General features: G+C 42.0%; 1 protein-coding gene across 1 annotated transcript in view; it reads right to left on the bottom strand.

Moving 5' to 3' along the window:
• Nucleotides 1–20318, bottom strand: part of LOC122937923 (nuclear factor of activated T-cells, cytoplasmic 1-like) — a 206036-nt gene that overhangs the window by 122059 nt on the left and 63659 nt on the right. The window contains 3 exon segments of the mRNA XM_044293119.1: nt 6259–6399; nt 7751–7923; nt 12255–12457. Coding sequence (XP_044149054.1) covers nt 6259–6399; nt 7751–7923; nt 12255–12457 — 517 coding nt within the window.

Genomic DNA, 20318 nt, shown 5'->3' with positions numbered 1-20318 from the left:
GCGCGTACGAACGCGCTGTAAAACGCCCGACGCTCAAACAAGTACTTGAGCTTCTTTGGGGCGTTTTGACGCGCGTTTGTGGCCATAGGACACTGCAGTCAATGACACAAACGCGCGTCAAACGCGCGTTCACTATTACAAAAACGCGCGTCAAAAACGCGCGTTTGACGTGCGTTTGGGAAACGCTCAGGTGTGAACCCAGGGTTATGGCCAAACAGCATGGTCATTAACAATCAACCAGAGAATTCTTGTGCAGTCACTCAGAATTGAGAAAGCTCGTTGGAAAAACGAGTGAAACGTTTTCAAGAAATCTACAGTACGTCCAGTTGCCTTGATTTATTCTTTACAGATATACCATGACCTGGATAACTGAGAACCTTCACAGACAATCAACAAAGAGTTAACACTCCTTTCATTAGCAAGCTGCGTGGACCCGTGGCTTCTGCCCACAGCTGACAGCGCCCTTACGTATCACAAGTCCACAGTTTGTTTTGCCCAAACTACTGTAGATCATTGTAGATTGTGTCAATTGTAAACCAATAAAGGGCAAAAAAAAGGAATTTGCATATATTTACATATTTATTTTCATTTTTCTAACTTTACTTGTAACATTTTAACAGTTATTAAGACACTTTCAAATAAAGTTAAAGATATAAAGTCATGATTGATGAAAATGAAAATCAGACATCACATAGGACATGACAATAGAACCAGCCCTGTATCACACATGGACCCAGAGATCTCCACATTTGCTCCAGTTGATTCTCTTCAGGCTTGCAGTTCAGTGGGTGTGCTGCTGCCGTTATCTCCTTGTTACTGTCACAGCTTCTAACAGTAGGTACAGCTGGTGGCAGATGAAGGATGGAACTGAGCATGTGCGACCACCTCAGTGAATGCGCACATTACTATACATATTAAACACCAGGGGTCGCCACTGTAATGAAGTGAAGAGAATACATCGCAACTGGAGCATTTTGGAACACAAGGTAAATTATAAAAGTAACTCATTTTCCCTGCTGAATAATATAAAATAACAATTAATGGTGGCACAACACCTTTAATGTTCTACAAAAGTACAGATTCATTTGAGTTTAGTTTTTTGTAAATCCAAAATAAGATCCCATATCATAAAGGCACAGTGCAATCTGAGTTTTGTTGGTCAATAGAAATACTCAGCTAGAAACTAGTCAAATCCCTATGCTGTTATATCCTAGCAATACATAGGAAAAGTGAGAAAAATTACTCAAATGAGATAATGCAACATTTACGCAATACAAAAAAGGCAATGAAAATGAATTGTCCTGCAGGAATAAAACGTATTATGTCCCACATATAAAAAAAAAAAAAAAATGGCAGCGTGTCTGTGCTCTGTAAACAGTTCCAAACCTCAAGAGAGTCTGTGTTGCAATCCTCTAGGTCCCACTCGTCATGAATACTTGCCACTGTACTATATATAAAACCTTTGTGACTGAACTGGTTAATAAAAGAAGGTAGTGACCACTTTTACTGCCCTTTCTCTACTGCCTCCTTTTGGTTAATTACTCACCCACTGCTAGGCTTTTAAGTGTGCTGCTACAGATTATAATTACCCATTAAAATGTTGATTTTTTTTTTTTTTTGTTATACAATGGCAAAATAGCAAGCGACAACCCTTTGATTCTGCCTACTATGATTATTTTATTTTCTATAGAAGCACTCATTATTTTGCTTCATTTTACTAAGGTGTTTATAATAATGACTAACCTCCTCTAATTCTATTAGCTGAAGCCCACTAGGAATGTTATTAACTTTTATGTTAATTTTAATTTTCAAAGAACAAATCTCCTTAGTCTTCAGAAGAAAAGCGGAACCCCCAGCAGCTATATGCAGGGTGTCAGGTACCTGCTTCTGTTGTTTTTACTCTTGAAGGTAACAAGAAAACACCCTGCTGTTGGAGATACTGCAGATGGCTAATTAACTAAAATTACTATTATTATATATTTTTATTTCAATTGCATTTAAGTGGCTGCGCGCAAAATACAATTAAAACAAGACTTACTGTAGAATGATGCATCGCCATTGGATACTCGAACATTTTTTTGTCTAACATTAATTGGCATTACAACTCAAGTCCAGGATATTTAAAAGGCCATTGTTTTAAAAGACCAGACCTAGAGCTCAACTAAGGAAGTCCTCACCTCGGCTCCTTTATTTTGGCTTTAATGCCTGTTGAGTGGGCTGAATGGAAGGCTGTTCCAGAATAGGCTTACTTAATTATAACACAATATAATTATTCACAATATATGTTTTCACAAACCACTTAATAGCATCACACCGCTCAAAACAATTTGAAAAGTTCAGACTGAGATGAATTTATGTAAATTATGTACAATAAAACATGTCTATTAAACAGCTATTTGAATCAAGTGTTAGGACCAAAATATACAAAAGACGCTGAAGCAAAATAAGTGCTAACAATGTCACGAAATATTCACAAACATGTTATCTTAGCATTGCCTTATTTAATATGAAAAAAATACAAACAATGTAGAAAGATTTCAACACTTTCCATTTGGCAATATACTATCTAAACCAAGCTGACAATGAAAACAAGCAGAGCACAACTGCTGATCAATGTATATACTATGTCTGCTGAGGTGATGAAATACCCAGTGCAACAATGTAACCGGATTAATAGCAAACAATAGGGAGATGCATATATATGAAACAGAGATATATACAGTGAGGAACAGAAGTATTTGAACATCCTGCGATTTTGCAAGTTCTCTCACTAAGAAATCATGGTGGGGTCTGAAATTCACATTGAAGGTGCATTCCCACTCTGAGAGACACAATAAAAAAATAAAAATGGAAATCACATGATTGTATGATTTTTAAATAATTTATTTGTCTTGCACTGCTGAACATAAGTATGTGAACACCTGAGAAACAGCAAGAATTCTGGCTCTCAAAGACCTGTTACTGTGCCTTTAAAAAGTCCACATCTACTTCACTCATTAATCTAACTTAGTAGCACCTGTCTGAGCTCTTTAAAGACACCTGTCCACCCCACAGTCAGACACCAACTACTACCATGGGCAAGACAAAAGAGCTGTCAAAAGACACCAGAGACAAAATTGTAGACCTCCATAAGGCTGGAAAGGGCTACAGGGCAATTGCCAAGCAGGTTGGTGAAAACAGATCAACTGTTGGAGCAATTGTTAGAAAATGAAAGAGGCTAAAGGCGACTGTCAGTCTCCCTCGGACTGGGGCTCCATACAAGATCTCACCTCGTGGGCTATCACTGATGATAGGAAAGCTGAGGAATCAGCCCAGAACTACAAGGGAGGAGCTGGTCAATGACATAAAGAGAGCTGGGACTACAGTTTCAAAAGTCACTGTCGGTAGAACACTACGCTGTCATGGTTTCAAATCATGCATTGTACGGAAGGTTCCCCTGCTCAAGTCATCACATGTCCAGGCCCGTCTGCAATTTGCCAATGACCATCTGGATGATCCAGAGGAGGCATGGAAGAAAGTCATGTGGTCAGATGAGACCAAAGTAGAACCTTTTGGTCTAAACTACACTCGTTGTGTTTGGAGGAAAAAGAAGGATGAGTTGCATCCCAAGAACACCATCCCTACTGTGAAGCATGGGGGTGGTAACATCATGCTTTGGGGGTGCTTTTCTGTGAAGGGGACAGGACGCCTGCACTGTATTAAGGAGAGGATGAATGGGGCCCTTTATTGTGAGATTTTGAGCAACAACCTCCTTCCCTCAGTCAGAGCATTGAAGATGGGTCGTGGCTGGGTCTTCCAACATGACAACGACCCGAAGCACACAGCCAGGATAACAAAGGAGTGGCTCCGTAAGAAGCATATCAAGGTTCTGGAGTGGCCTAGCCAGTCCCCAGACCTAAATCCAATAGAATATCTTTGGAGGGAGCTGAAACTCCGTGTTGCTCAGCGACAGCCTCAAAACCTGACAGATCTAGAGATCTGTGTGGAGGACTGGGCCAAAATACCTGTTGCAGTGTGTGCAAACCTGGTCAAGAACTACAGGAAATGTTTGACCTCTATAATTGCAAACAAAGACTTCTGTACCAAATATTAACACTGATTTTCTCAGGTGTTCAAATACTTATGTTCAGCAGTGCAAGACAAATAAATTCTTTAAAAATCATACAATGATTTTTTTTATTCTGTCTCTCAGAGTGGGAATGCACCTACAATGTGAATTTCAGACCCCTCCATGATTTCTAAGTGGGAGAACTTGCAAAATCGCAGGGTGTTCAAATACTTCTGTTCCTCACTGTAGATAGATAAGATAGAAAATTCCATGGCCACAATTAGTATTTGGAAAAGTATAAAAAGCTATCCAAATGTACTGTAGTTAACTATAAGAACTGTAGCATAGTTAGAGATCCAAAGTAAAGGCCGACCACACACAAAGCATCCTGTTGGCAGTGCCACCATTAACCTTAACCTAATGCATATGGGACTGTTCAAACCAGAAAGGACTTATCCATCCTTTTAAAACTGATGTCCTATCTTAAAGAGGTGGTGCAGTGATGTAATATTGATGACCTATCCTCAGGATACATCATCTATATCAAATCGGGTGCGGTCCTACTCCCGGCACCCCCACCCATCAGCTGTTTGACTTGTGTGGCTATGCTCATGCGAGAGCCACTTCCACTTCCATTACCTGTGCGTTGTCTCCTGTAGAGGCACTGTAATGTTATTACAACTGTGAGATCGCACCCAGGTGATTTTGAAACAGAAGCAGTGCTCAAACGAGTGCCACTACCTCTTCAAACAGCTGATCAGCGGGGATGCAGAGAGTTGGACCCCAACCTGTCTGAAATTGATGACCTATCCTGAGGGCAAGTCATCAATATTAAACCACTGCACAACCCCTTTAATCAATATTAGATCATTAGTCTCCAGCTTCTGGTAATTCTACTGATCAGGTGCAGTAAAGCTGCAACACACAAAATTCTGTACAGCATTCTGCGCATGAACAGTGTCTGAACTGATATAAACAGAAGAGGCTGCAGTGGTTGCCTTAGCATCACAGTTCCTTCAGCTAATCAGAAAAGATGCCAAGAGGCGAAACCCCCTGATCTAATATTGATCGCCTACCCTAAGGATAGATCATCCATATTAAATGGCTGGATAACCCCTTTAACAAAGTCTTTGGTTGTCTATGAGTGCATGGTAGAAACTGTGGTACAATGTTCCAAGCTATCAACTTAAACTGAGTTGCAATTGGTATGTGTGCAGCAGTGACCATCAATAACAGCAGCAGAAGAAAAAGAAAGGGATAGCTTGAATCACATGATGCCATGGGCGGACTGGCCTTAGACCCTACAAGGAAATTTACTGGTGGGCCGATGCTCAGAGGGCCACCCAAGCCCTCCTTTCGGCTGCCATCCAGGTACATATGTAATGTTCCCAGTAATAATTAATGTAGGCAGCATTTTGTGCTGCACTGTGGTGTTTGGTTATGCTGAGGCAGTATTTTTTTTGCTGCAGTGTGGTATTTTGTTGTTGCGGTGGTGGTATTTTGTTCTGCACTACGGTATTGCTGGCCCAGCCTACTTCTGTTGTCCCGTCTTCTGTCAGTTTGGAGCCACCTACAACATGGGGCCACTTTTATTTTTTATTTTTCCAGGAATATTTTAAGTTCCTAGTCCGCCCCTGCATAATGCAAGCAGCTTTGTAACCTTATGCTAAAAGGGGTTATCCAAAGTCTAAAACAAGCCCCCAATGCCTGGGCCCCTCAAATACATTATACTTACCCCACTCCCCAGTAACCGCGTCACTCCTGATCCCCGCACGGCCTCTGTTGCATCTCCCCTTCACACGGATCAAAAACATCCAGCGACAGGAACGAGCCTCCCTAGCGTCACCCGCCAGGGAGCAGGTAGGTTTAATCTATATGAGGGGCCCGGGTATTGGTGGGGGCATGTTTTAGACTTTGGATAACCCCTTTGAGCGGAAGGCCATGCTTTAGCCTTTGAAAGCAGATGCTACCACACTGTTATTACAGTCATTCTGGATAGACCTACTCCAAAGTCTCTCATTCCCGTCACTGTAATCATCACTATATGACATAGAGCGGGTTGGGAAATGAATGGATGCACTCTATCATATGTCTACTGTGTGTACACAGGTGGCAAATACAAGAATGCACTCAAACAGTAAAATATTGATATGTACAAAATCACAAGCGAGCAATATTTGTTCAGTCTGCAGAACATAGTATTGACAAACCTGGTGCTTTCTCAACAAATATGACTTTGGAATCTTGATGGAAGTTGTGCCCAGTCACAATCATTTTCTTCCCACCACTCACTGGGAAGCTGTCAATACTCTGCTTCTCAACCAAAGGCAATTCTTGAGCAGAACGCTGGGCTACAAAGAAAACGAAATATAACACAGTTGTCACTCAGCAAGTTTTCAAATGTCCTGAGTAAATATAGTGATATACTCATTATAGATTACACGCAAGTGCTCAAGCAGTGGTGACACAATGTAACAGATATGCTATCAGAACAGGGTGTCTAACACATGTTACTAAGTTGCTGGATTTTGTCGCTTGATGACTTCTGATGGCCTGCTAGCTATCTGGTCTTCTATGTGTACTCACTAGTACAAGGTAAATGCATTACAGATAGTAAAGGCCCTATTACACGGGCAGATAGAGCATACGATTGTCGGGTGGGAAGCATTCCCTCCCATCAATTGCCTGCTTGCTGGAGGGAGGAGACCGCTGCTATTGCATGCAGCGATCTCCTCCTCAGTATAGGGATGAGCAATCGCTAATGTATCGCTTGTTCCTATACTGTCTCATTGTTTGATGGCCGCAAAGCGCCTATTACACAGCGAGATCTGCAGCCGACAAAGCAGGATTTTTAAACATGTAAAAGATCCCGATTACCCAGTTCATTGGGTAACTGGCAGCAGTATTACACTGCCAGATGATCGCTAACAAGCGTTCATATGAACAATTATTGGCGATCATCTTAACAATAATCTGCCCGTCTAATAGGGCCTTTACTCCTGGGCTGTCCCTTATAATTTACTCTTATTTACTCTTGGGCTGTCCTTAGACTGAGCTATTATAATGTATGTTGTGGTATATGTGGCATAACAACCATAAGATACATAAACATATACCGTATATGGCTTTTACAGCAACATCGTCTTAAAGGGCATCTGTCAGCAGGTTTGTACCTATTAAACTGGCTGACCTGTTACACGTACACTTGGCAGCTGAAGGCATCTGTGTTGGTCAAATGTACATATGTGCCCGCATTGCTGAGAAAAATTATGTTTTAATATATGCAAATGAGCCTCTAGGAGCAACGGGGGTGTGGACGTAACACTTAGAGGCTCAGCTCTCTCTGCAACTGCTGCTCCCTCTGCACTTTGATTGACAAAGCCAGACAGTGATGACGTCTTCAGCTGTCAATCAAAGTGCAGAAGGTGCGGCAGTTTCAGAGAGAGCAGAGAATCTAGGTGTAACAGCAACACCCCTGTTGCTCCTAGTGACTAATTAGCATATATGAAAACATCATCTTTCTCAGCAATGTGGACATATGTGAACATGGGACCAACACAGATGCCTTCAGCTGCCAAGCGCACGTGTAACAGGTCAGCCAGTGTCATAGGTACAAATCTGCTGACCCTATGCCCTATAAGCTACGTTTGTCTCCATTAGTGGTTATTTGTGTAACTTAAGAATAATGAAGAGCTGACTTACAACACTCAATTGGATTGGATGCCGCTTGAAGAGTCAGCGTCCTCCCGTTGGCTTGTGGAATGTGTACACGGAACACCAGTCGCACCCTGGTGTTCTTTCTGCCAATGTCAGTCTCTCCCTTCCGCAACTCAATGTCAGAATTGCGCAGCTTTAATATACCTGCGCAATCAATGCTGTTAAAAGAAAAGAGCAATTACACATGACATTCCCAATACAGTTACTGTAAAATGTAACGTACACAGTTCCAGAACTAAGATGTCAGATGTCTGACAAAGCATATTGGGAATGACATCCTATCAACAACTGGTGCCATGGGCATTTCCTGCCAGACCTACAGCCATGTCCCTGCCACGATGTGGTAAATGGGAAGAGAGGATAACATAGAGGCGGCCGGATATATCCGTGTTACATGAAACCTCAGTCATCAAATCATTTGAGGGTTTCACTGAAACAAGATTGAGCCGGACGTGCCATGGGGGGATTTGATGCTATCAATGCTGAAAGGCACCTGTCAAAAATCTTTCGATAAATACTTATATATCATTAACAGGAAAACACAAAATCATTTATTTTTACAAGTCAGCCTCGACCTATTTAAAACCAATTCTCTTCACCATTTCATGCCTACGTGGAAAATAAAACGCAGCTTTCCCTTATTTGTGAACTCCAAAGTGGACTGAAATACAGAAATCTTCAAAGTCTGAGGCAATGTGGATCTGTCACCCCCATTGCATTCCCCTTAATATGGCAATTCTGGGGCATCTTTTTCTTAGAAGATTACATTGTGCCACTCCCATTATTCCTCCTAGAAACCTATGAATAAATGGCACTGGATGTTTCCCTACACGGTCTGACACCACCAGTACTAGATGGAAAGTGTGGAAACCGAGATACATAAACTTCGCACACATGTTTTTCTGGCTTGTAAAAATGTGCCATTTTTATACAGATATTTTTTTTTACATTTTATTAGGCCTTTTGTCCTATAGATGAGCCTATGTAAAAATGCCTCAAAAAACATGCCTGGAAAATGCTGCATTTTGGAAAAAAAAAACATGGACCCAAAAAGCACAATTCAGCTAAATTGAGCAAAAACACCACAAAAAGAGCTCTGTCGTGTTTCCAAATACCCTATTGAATTTCAGCCCAAATCCAAATGTGTTTAAAAAAGAAAAAATGGTCAAAAAAGGTTTGTGCTAAATATATTCTAACAGAAGAATGGCAGAATGCAGAGTTCTAGGATGCTTCAGAATTGTTATTTCATTGGAAATACATGTACTCATGTAAGGCCCCCTGCACACGAACCCCGTGGCCATGCAGCAGCTCACAAATTGTGGGCTGCAATGCACGAACACCGACCGCGGGGCAGTCGCACTTTAATTAGTCCGCGATCCGCCCGTTCCGCAAAAAGATAGGACATGTTCTATCTTTTTGCGGAACGGAAGTACTGGACGAAACCCCACGGAAGCACTCCATAGTGCTTCAGTAGGGTTCAGTTCTGTGCTTCCGTTCCGCACCATTCCGGATCTCTGTATTTGCAGACCCATTGAAGTGAATAGGTCTGCATCCGTGATGTGGAATGCCCATGGAACGGCGCCTGTGTATTGCGGACAAGTAAATGTGGTCCGCAATACAGCAACGGGCAGCACACGTTCGTATGCAGGAGGCCTAAGTCCTCATTCACACATCCCTGATCGTAATGACATCAGTGGCAAGATGGTCAGTGGTTCATCTATGAAGATGACCATGAGGCACCCATGCGGTCCATGTGTCCATTTTTTTGCCCTCTGTGCGTCATACGTATTCCATGGACACGGTTCAGCTGAAAATTAATTTTAAGAGCATCTTATAGCAATAATCCGTGAAACACGGATGCCATCTGTGTTGTGTCCTTGTTTTTTCACTGACCCATAGACTATAATGGGCATGATGGATCCTTAAACATGGACAAAAATAGGGCATGCTTCCATGGTGTAACCCTGGACCGCGGTAAATCATGGATGTGTGAATACGCACATTAAAATCAATGGGTACGTGTGCCGATCTTGGAAAACATGGACAGCACACATCCATTATTCACTGACATCTGAATAAGGCCTAAGTCGGGGGAACTAAGAGTCTCTTTAAATTTTTGAAAACATCACTAATGCTCTGACGTGGCTTAAATGTGGGTTAAAATTTCCACTGATTTTTATACAGGTCATGAATTATGTAAGCCCAGGTTTGAATATCTTGATATATCCCCTGTGATTGTCTCTGTTCAGATTAGACATTCCCCTGTATACCCTGTCAGTGAGCCCCTCCACGTTATAATATCACAATATGTCCCTTCCCAGTATCTCCCATCAGCTCCTTCTAGATTTAGATTCAATTAAATAATATCATTTTTTAACAGTATTCAATGACTGAGGTTGACAATGGCAAAATCTGCTTGAGGAAGAATCGCCCACCTATCATGTAATCTACAGAGCAAACTGCATGAAATGAGAATGTGTCATTAATTAGAGAAGCTGTTGGCACGCTTACATCTCGGGTGATGTCAATGAATCATATCAATGTGTTAAACTGTTAAACAGTCCATGTTATAGAAGGAAGGAACAAAGTGTTATATAGACTCACACAATTTCAATAGACAGTTCAAGTTAATCACAATTTGTGAAATGCATCAATATTCTTGGCATTGATGTATACAAAATAATTTATCGGATGGGAGACAGTTTCGAATTAAATGTGAATAGTTAGATTTCTTATAGCCATCCTTTTGTGTCATTTAGTCCTATGTTATACTGCTGCTGCGGATCTTGCTGTAAAACTGCACTGATTCCGCCGCAAAATCTGCATGTGTTAGGCATCATTCACATCTCCGTTCAGCCTTTCCATTTTCCTGCTCCGTTTAGGAGCAGGAGAACGGAAAGGACGGATTCAGCACATAACTGAGCCGAACGGAGCCTAAGGACCCCATAGACTATAATGGGGTCCGTTAGGTTTCCGCTCAGAGGAAGATTTTGGAGCCGGAGACAAAAGTAGTGCATGCAGGTCTATGGGGCCCTTAGGTACCATTCAGCTCAGTTATGCGCCGAGTTCGTCCTTTCCGTTCTCCTGCTCTTAAACGGAGCAGGAGAACGGAAAGGCTGAACGGTGATGTGAACGAAGCCTAACACATGCAGATTTTACGGCAGTCTGAGCCCCACCGGGGATTTCACTCTATTCATTACAAAGTGTGAAATGTGGGATGCAAATCCACTCTTTTTCCCCACAAAAATGAGCATAATGTAGATAAAAAAAAATCTGCAGCATACTCTTACTTCTGTAACAGATTTTTTATACTACATGTGGATAGGATATTAGAACATCAACCACTTAGCATTTTGACCATTCTAAACTGCTGACAGCACTACATAGGGGCTGGGGTGAGCAGTAAAAATTTAACTTTTGAGGAGCTTTTGTTATCAGGAGTAGTGTGAATATGACATTTTATTTGGCAGCTTCTGCTCCTTTAGTGCACTGGGGGCAGGGCTTCACTGTGAAGTGCTCACTGCATTGAGCTGCTTGACAGTCCCTCCTCTCTGTTGTGAGTGACAGCTGTGAATCAGATTAATGCAGAGAGCAGAGCATACTACACAGGGAAGCTCTGTCTCCCGGGCAGTCACAAGAGCAGTGATTGGCAGACTAAAAGTTTATATTCACAATACTCCTGATAATAAAAGCTTTGCAAAAAGTATGTTTTTACTGTTCTCCCAAGCCCTTACCTAGCGCTGCCAGCAGTTTACCATTGTCAAAACTGCTGACAGTCTTTTAAGGAAGCATGTTTGCTTTATTCTTTCATAGGAACTACTCAAATTTGAGTGAAGAGGCACCTCTGACTTAACCATTTCCTACTCAAAATGCATTTTAGTAGATTGCATTGAAGTTCATGATATATACCGGTAAGTCAGATATGTGATTACCAGGTTGAACAGGGTATGTTTACACATAAGCAACGGAGCCTGACTGGAGCGTGCTATACCTGTCTTTCTAAAGCCCTGAGTGCTACCATTTGAACTGCTGTAATGGTTTGACTACTTGGAGACTCACTTTTTTGCAGTTAAAACCAAGACACCTGCAAAACCTAAAGCAATAACGCAAGCAGTCTGATCACATTAAAAAGCAGGGTTTGGTACTTCAAAATACAAGATGCAATAAGTCCTATGCTATAAACTGTACACTATGGCTGAAGTGGATATTTACAGCTATGTAACTGAGATGCGATTTATAAAAAGCAGCAGGCACATGGTCTGAAACACTATAACCAAAAGTAATCAGTTGTTAGAAAAGTTTTGTAAGGTTTATGAAGGTGGTAAAATTGGGAGAGGTACTTCAAAAAGCACAGTGAAAGAGCTGAGAGGGAAAAGCTGGGCAAATTCTGGACTTTACATAACAAAGCATTCCCATATTGGCTTCTCCAACCAATACTGTAGTCACAGGTACAAGAACAGGCCTGGCAAGCAGGTGGTTCAAGGCTTACATGGCTTTCATACTGTTCTCAGGCAACAGTGGGATTTCCAAGACTTTGGTGTTGGAGATGATGGTTTCATGGCTTGTGGTGGATACAGTCTTGCCGGTGATGCGGTGGACTTGATAGAAGGCATGAGGTCGCAGCAGGCGATCATCTGCCGTGCCGATGAACAGCTGGATGGTAAGTGGCTCGCTTTCTAAATACCCGTGTAGCTGGCAAGAGAACAAAAGGGTTTAGGCATGAAAAATATAAAAAATAATCAAGACAGGTGCTGAGTGTTAGGCCATCGGTTTGCCCAGCAATATTGTTGTAATAAAAAAGGTGTAAGTCAGAAAAATGTCTCATTATTTCAGTGACCTGAGGCAGTGGAGTTAGATTTAATCTTTATATGAACCGCTGCATGCACTTAGAACAGTCTTCATCTCTCCAGGGTGGGGAGAGCTCACATTTCAGGTGATGGAAGCAGACACTGAGTAAACAGATCTGACTTTTTACAATCTATAAGCTATATTCAATATGATTTTTTTTTTACCAATAGTGAAGACTTCCAATACCAAGCAGAAAAAATTATAAAATGCCTTTGATATTCCATAAAAACAACCAATTTCCTTTTTTTTAAATTGTACAAATAAAAGGAAGATAAAATATATCCCAAAATATCATTATTCTTGGATCACTTAAAAGTATAATGGAGACAGCTTATGTGATTTGGCTACTGACTTGTACTCAGTCTAAAAGTGTTTGTGCCCCAACTGAACAAGATATATCCAGGGGTTCCTCAGGTCCCTAAATGTGTTTATGCACATTTCACACACAAAAAAACAAGGATGGCAGCACACTGATAGTTCAGGCTAAGTCAATAGTTGGTGTGATAAAGTCCTATTGATGTCACAGGCCAGTTGACTACATAGTTGTGAAGATGTCATATGTGTAATGACAGTCACAAAGGCTAGCTCTATGACAATATCTGCTGAGTTCCATTTAAGTCTAAGACCTAGTGATGACAGTCAGTCATGTTCTAACAGACAACATGAGATCACATGTGTTGTGATGGTGGCTTGATGACATCACAGAGTTCTATCAAATCCACTGTCGTGAAGCACCTTTTTTTTGTTCTAGACATTGGGTGGCAACAGGATTAACCATTCCCCCTAATCTTGTTAATGCAAATTACCTCCATCAATCTCCATACACAAGGGCACAGCTGGTGATGATTTGGTTAAATGATACAGAATCTTTGCACTGATATTTTTATAATTTTTTATTTGCTTCCTAAATGCAAAATTAGGCAACTTTCTAAATGATCTTCATGAAAACTTCCTACCATTTTGCTTCTTGAAAGCACAAGGTGCTGCTGAACCTGACGCAAAACCATCAGAGCACTGCTTCTGACGGCTCTCTCTGCTCTCCTTTTCCCTTCTTCTTTAGACCTCATGCACACAACCATTGTGTGTTTTGCGGTCCGCAAACCGCGGATCCGCAAAACACGTATGGCGTCCGTGTGCGTTCGGCAATTGGCGGAACGGCACGGACAGCCTTTAATATAACTGCCTATTCTTGTCCGCAAAGCGCGGACAAGAATAGGACATGTTATATTTTTTTGTGGACTACGGAACGGAGCAATAGATGCTGACAGCACACACAGTGCTGTCCGCATCTTTTGCGGCCCCATTAAAGTGAAAGGGTTCGCCAAAACTGCGGCTCGAATGCGGACCAAAACAACAGCCGTGTGCATGAGGCCTAGGGCAATAGAGATAAACATGGAGGGAAAGGAGGTTTTAAAAATCAGCTCATCCAATATGTCACAAAACACTCCAGAAAACCCTCTCAAGGATTCAGCTTAGTACCCTTCATAATGGGACCACATACTGTATTACTCCAGACCAGCTCTGCTATCCTGAATGCAACTCTGTAGAGGTCACTGGCAGCAGAGAATAGCCTTATCTGTACAGAATGCTTTTAGCACGCCCCTATCCATAAACAAGTGCACTTCTACACCCTGCTATTAATAAGTGTTACATGTGTTATACTGTCCAGTGAGTGATAGTGCTCATAGCCAGAATAGGGGTCATATCTTCATACCTCGCTCCTTCTCTCTAACTCTCTTATCTTAGCCTGTTTAAGGGGTTATCACATCAGTAATGTAAAAACATGAAAAATCTGACATTGTACAGTACATGACAATCTATTTCTAACAAACCTAGAACCAGCCTTGAACCTCACATGGATCCAGAACTCTTCCCATTCATTGCTCCAAATGCTTTCCTTGCAGCTCAGGGTTGTGTCCTTTCTGCAGAAGCCCATGGGTCATAGCCTGTCTGCTGCAGCTCAGGGGTATGTCCTTTGTGCTACAGCTCTCTACCTGTAACGGTCACAACTTCTAAAAGAAGATAGTGCTGGTGCTGGTGGCAGTTGAAGGATCGAACAGAGCATATGCGTCCACCTCAATGTTACTGAGGTGGACAGAGAAATCAGGAAAAGAACAGCAGGTGGTACAAACACTTTTAGTCAAGTGTTTAATCAACGGAAAGAAATCAAGTTTTTAATTGTTCAACATGACATGGAAGGCCCATGAAAGTAGACATGTCATAAAGCTTTCCTGTTTCATTATCATACCTCATCTGCATCTATTGATGTCGTTTCTTAAGACATTACTCTCTAGGTTCACACTGTAAACCAAACCATTTAGTGGCTTTATTAAAAGAGAAGAGAAACTGCAGTGTGCTGACATGTTGTAGGCATCTTAGTTATTTTTACATATAATAGAAGGCAATTTATTAAGTATATTTCAGTCTGAAGCCTGGTGTGGAAAACGGGACAATAACTGGGCGGATTTGCAAACCCAACCGTAATATCAGCAAAGGATGTTGTTTTGTCCTCCTAAGAGATTAATTTGTGTCTCCCTAAAGGAAAATCCTTCTCTGCCATAGCAGGGCGTTTTCCACCCAGACGAGGATGTGCAGGTGAGCAGGTATTGTTGTCACTACAGATTACACTTCGGAATAAAATTGTATTAAGGTCTAAAAGCAGCCGCCTTCCACACGCATCAAGGGATAACAACCTGCCAATATATGGGGGCTGTCTTACCCTAATTACAGAGAAATACAAATTAAAATAAGTTGTTTTTATGCTGAATCCAATTTGAATGGGAGAGGTAGTTGTCCATGTAAAGGCACGCTCCATTATTGTCTATGGGAAATAAAGAACCCACCAAATGCATTCCCTCAACCCTCTCTGGATCTGCTATACAATATAATGGAGACAGAGTCAAGTGCTTTATGGAGTTCTATTGTCATTAAAGGGGTTGCCCGGGCAACTATTGAGGGCCTATCTTCAGCATAGGTCATCAGCATCATATCGGCGGGGGTCCGACACCATAGACCACAGAAGCTGACAGGAAGAGAGACGGCACCTGCACACTGCACGCGCCGTCTCCTCGCACAGCTGATTGACGGGGGTGTCGGGTGTCGGACCACCGCCGATCTGATATAGATGACCTATCCTGAGGGTAAGTCATCAATAGTAAAAGCCTGGACAACCCCTTTAATTATGCCCAGAAATTTTTATCAAACGGTATTGTAGCTGAATTGAGCCTGAAGGGCTTCATGGCATGCCCTTCTGGATCACCGGACCCTATTCCAGATATGGTGATAAGGAATATTTATTCAGCCGGATATAATGATGCACAATGTACAGTTTTGGCAACGTTTCGGGCTAAATGAAAGCCCTTTATCAGGCCCAAATCAGGCCACACATGAAACGCCGGGCCGGATGAAGGGCTTTCATTTAGCCCGAAACATTGCCAAAACTGTACATTGTGCATCATTATTTCCGGCTGAATAAATATCACTTATCATCACATCTATCAAACGCAGTGCTGTCTAATTATATAAATACTACGAATGTGGTTCCTGAGGTGGAGCAAGAAACATAACCGTGACGCGCACCCCCAAATAAGCCAGGTTATTGCTGAGTGCTGTGACTACTTGGAATTATACTATTCCAGATATGAGACACAATCTCACATCGTACTTGCTATGTAGCTTGGCCCTTATTCCTAGTCCTTAATCTTGTCAATGACTAGAAGTATCCTGTAAGGCTCCTCTCTCTCCCTCGTGAATTGTAATCATACTCTTCTAATGAGCATGCCTTTTCTTTCTGTCCCGTGAACAATGGACGGCTTGCTTGAAAACAGAGTGATAAAAAGGCATTTTGTGACTGCCGTGCCCACAAAGGATCGATTTGTCTCAAATGGCCCAAATGCGCCCCGCGTCGCATGTTTCATAGTTAAGAGGCATGATGGAATGCAACAACGTGACATGACACATGTATGATTTTATATGCCGTCTTCCTCGAGAACGTCTCTCTGGAATGCTGATAGATATGTTGTTTTTCTTAGGTTCCACCAGATAACAGCTTGAATGATGATATTGCTCTAGCGGCAAGTAGCAGATCTAGCTGCCAGATTATTAATGATATCATTCATGCTTCCAAACAAGTAGCAAAACAGGGAGGCAAGCCAAAGAACGCACAAGAGTGAGCGCGCACTATTTAACTGAATCACTGAGCAGAATTAGACTTAATGATTTTTGCCAGTCTGTTACTAGGCAGGATGGGAATAGCATACAGTCGGGCGCTGATCATTAGACAGCTCCTGTGTCATCGGTTTGCTGGACTCCTATTGTACCCAAGTATAGCGGCTGCATGACGAATCCTTGACGCGAAACTAGTCGAGAATGACAAATATACAGTGATGTGTGTGCTCCTACAACTGGCCCTTAGCTTTGACAATGCCAGAGAAAAATCTTAAAAGGAATGTGTCATCAGAAAATGACCTACTGTTTAAATCATGTTTTTATGTTTAACATATTCTTAACATAAGTTTTGATGATGCTTTTAATTTTCCATGTATTCCATATGTTTAAACAAAAACCATGAACTCCTGCAGTTTTGCGCACTAAACCTAATAGGTGCCACTTCTTGGTCTGCACAGATCACTTTACTGCAGCTATCTGCTTATCTATACACAGAGGTGATATCATCACAGGCAGGATTAGTATAAGACAGGATCCACCATTCACAATAGGTGATTGTCAGAGTTTATCTATTCTTCACTTGTACAATGACCTCTGCGCAGGTCACAGATCATGCCTAGAAAACTCTCCCATAGAAGTCAATGAGGTCCCCTCCTGACTATTGTGTCTATGGCCCATGGGGCGGCCATAAAGCAATTTTTTTAATGCTTTTCAAATGCTGTTAAGAACAACTCAGGCAAGATGGCCGCCCCCGTAATCAAGGAAATAGAATTAAAAAAAATCTAGAATAAAAAAATACAAAACATTAGAAAAAATGCGCTTCTTGTATCTGGTTTTAACTGGCAGATAAAATTTTTGGCGACACATTTCGTTTAAGAGGTGAATTATATATACTTATACTGAAACCTCCTAATACGAATCACCCAGTTAACAGTATGATAAGAAGATGAATGGCTGCCACCTATTGTGTTTTTTTGTGGCGGTTAATCACTTGCTGTTGAGGGGTTGTCCCACAAAAAATATTAAAAAAATTTCAACCCAGCACCTGGATCTGAATACTTTTGTAATTGCAAGTAATTCATAATTTTCTATAGCCGCTGAGTTAGGCCTCCTGCACAAGAATGTGTGCGCCCCGTGGCCGTGCCGCAATGCACGAACACCGACCGTGGGGCAGCCGCAGAGGATCACAGACTCATTCACTTTAATGGGTCCCCGTTCCGCAAAAAGATAGGACATGTTCTATCTTTTTGTGGAATGGAAGTACGGGATAAAACCTCATGGAAGCCCCCTGTAGTGCTTCAGTGGGTTTCCGTTCCATGCTTCCGTTCCGCACCATCTCCAGATTTGCGGACCCATTGAAGTGAACAGGTCTGCATCCCTCATGCAGAATGCCCACGGAACGACGCCCGTGTATTGCGGATCTGCAAATGAAGTCCGCAATACGGCCACGGGGCGCACACATTCGTGTGCAGGAGGCCTTATTCACTGAAATATATTTATATAGCGCCATCTGTTGTTTGTGCTTTTTCAAAATTCTTTGTCCAGCTCACCGAGTGGGAAGCACATGCTCAGCTCTATTCTTCAATTGCCACCAGCTGCAGTAGAAAGGATACGCCCCATGAGAAAGGACACGCTTTCTGAACTGCTAGCTTAAAATAAATCTAGCAGGGCAATTGGAGCAATGAAGGGGAGATCTTTGGATCCATGTGAGGTATAAGGCTGGTTCTACGTTTGTTAGAAAGAGATTGTCATGTACTATAGGATATCCAATCTTCACTTTTTATGTTATTCATGGGATAACCCCACTCCTGCCATGTCTGCTTTAATAAATAATTGGATTCCATATGAAATGACAATTCTGGAGCAGGTATTCTCATGACTCTACGGAGTGCCATTCCTCTGTTATTCCTTCTAGAAGTAAACTGGTATCACCAGTTGGGAATGTGTTCCCTGCATAGTCTGCCATCTTTTCAGAACTACTTTTCTGCCTCATCTAAAAAGAAGTGCTCACAACTTCTCAATAAGAAAGTGACCCGGCAAGAATGGTATTTATGGGAGAAAAGTACTGCTGAACAATGCAAAAGCATCTGGTTGATGTCCAGGCTGTGACAAAGTTCCCTGTATATACAAACGCAGAAATAAAATGTCACATTTCACACTATGAACACGAGTTCTTAACAAGCTCTGCCTCTAATGCCACCAGATGTAAGGCAGCTATCCTATAAGTCAATGTTCAGCTCTTTAACTAAGCCTTGAGACATGACTTGGATATTAAATAAGCCAGCACCTCATCTGCAGACAGCTGTTTCGGGGTGATTGCCCCTCATCAGTGCAGAGCAGAGAGTACTGGCTTGACTGGGTGAGAGGCCTGTCAGGGTTAGGGGGGTACTATCTCTCCTTAGGGAGAGAGCAGCCTTAATCAGCGTGAGGAGACTTACAGGCCATACATGCTCCTCTGGAATTCTGGGAAGGAAAGGGATGCAATAATTCCAGAGGAGCATGTATGGCCTATAAGTCTCCTCATGCTGATTAAGGCGCTCTCTCCCTAATGAGAGATAGTACCCCCCTAACACTATGAACACTGCACCAACAGCTGGCTTTAGTGTCATGGTGTCAGGATGCATTGATCTTGCCTTGGGATCTGTACAAGTTGACATCTTCAATAGGACAAGAAGAAATCATCAATTCTGTCATATGCAATACAAGTGTAATATTTGCCCACGAAGTATGGCAATAATCCAAAGCACAGAACTAATCGATAAAAGAACAGCTGAGGAGACTGGCCTAGCGCAAATCTTGATGGGAACCCAATGGAAATGTTTCGGTGCAACCTGAAACAAGCAATTATACATGAAAACTGGCGGAATTGAAGATGCAGCATACAATTCTTCAAGAGCTCGGCTACTGACATTTATCATTAAGGGGTTTTCTCGAAATTATTTAACTCCTTATTTAACTGATCCTCTGAATAGGTCATCAGTATCTAATCGGTGGGAGTCTGACACCTAGGAATAGTGTTGAGCGAATTGAAGTATCCGAACTGGACTTCGATCCGAATTTCAGGGAAAATTTTATTTGCCGCGAAGACAAATTTCCTTGTGCTTCATGGTAACAAATCAGTTTTCCCTGAAATGGCAGTGAAAGAAAAATTAAAAATCATACCTCATCCATTTGAGCGTGAAAAGGTTGCCGCAGCCATCTTGCTTGAAGATCCTACGCAAAATCTCGTGCGCGGTGATGTATGACGTCAACACGCTCTGCACATGGCCTCTTCGTGCTCAAATGGATAAGGCAAGTAAAAATTTTTTTTTTTAACTGATCAACCCCAGAAAGGCCTTAAAGGGACTCTGTCACCACTTTCTAACCCCCACTTTTTTAACTATCGTTTTATTCATGGTGCCCTTCTGATTACAGTTGTCATCTTATATGTTAGATCTGCGGTGCCGTTTAGGTAAAAAATCGATTTATATCACCTGTCAATCAGCTAGATAAGGTGCCCAGGGCGTTCCTCTCCTCTTGAATCTGCCGCCTGCCGCCG

Source organism: Bufo gargarizans, chromosome 5 (genome assembly GCF_014858855.1).
Source record: "Bufo gargarizans isolate SCDJY-AF-19 chromosome 5, ASM1485885v1, whole genome shotgun sequence".
Taxonomy (NCBI): Eukaryota; Metazoa; Chordata; class Amphibia; order Anura; family Bufonidae; genus Bufo; species Bufo gargarizans.
The sequence above is the reverse complement of the archived record's forward strand: the minus strand, read 5'-3'. Positions and strand labels throughout refer to the sequence as shown.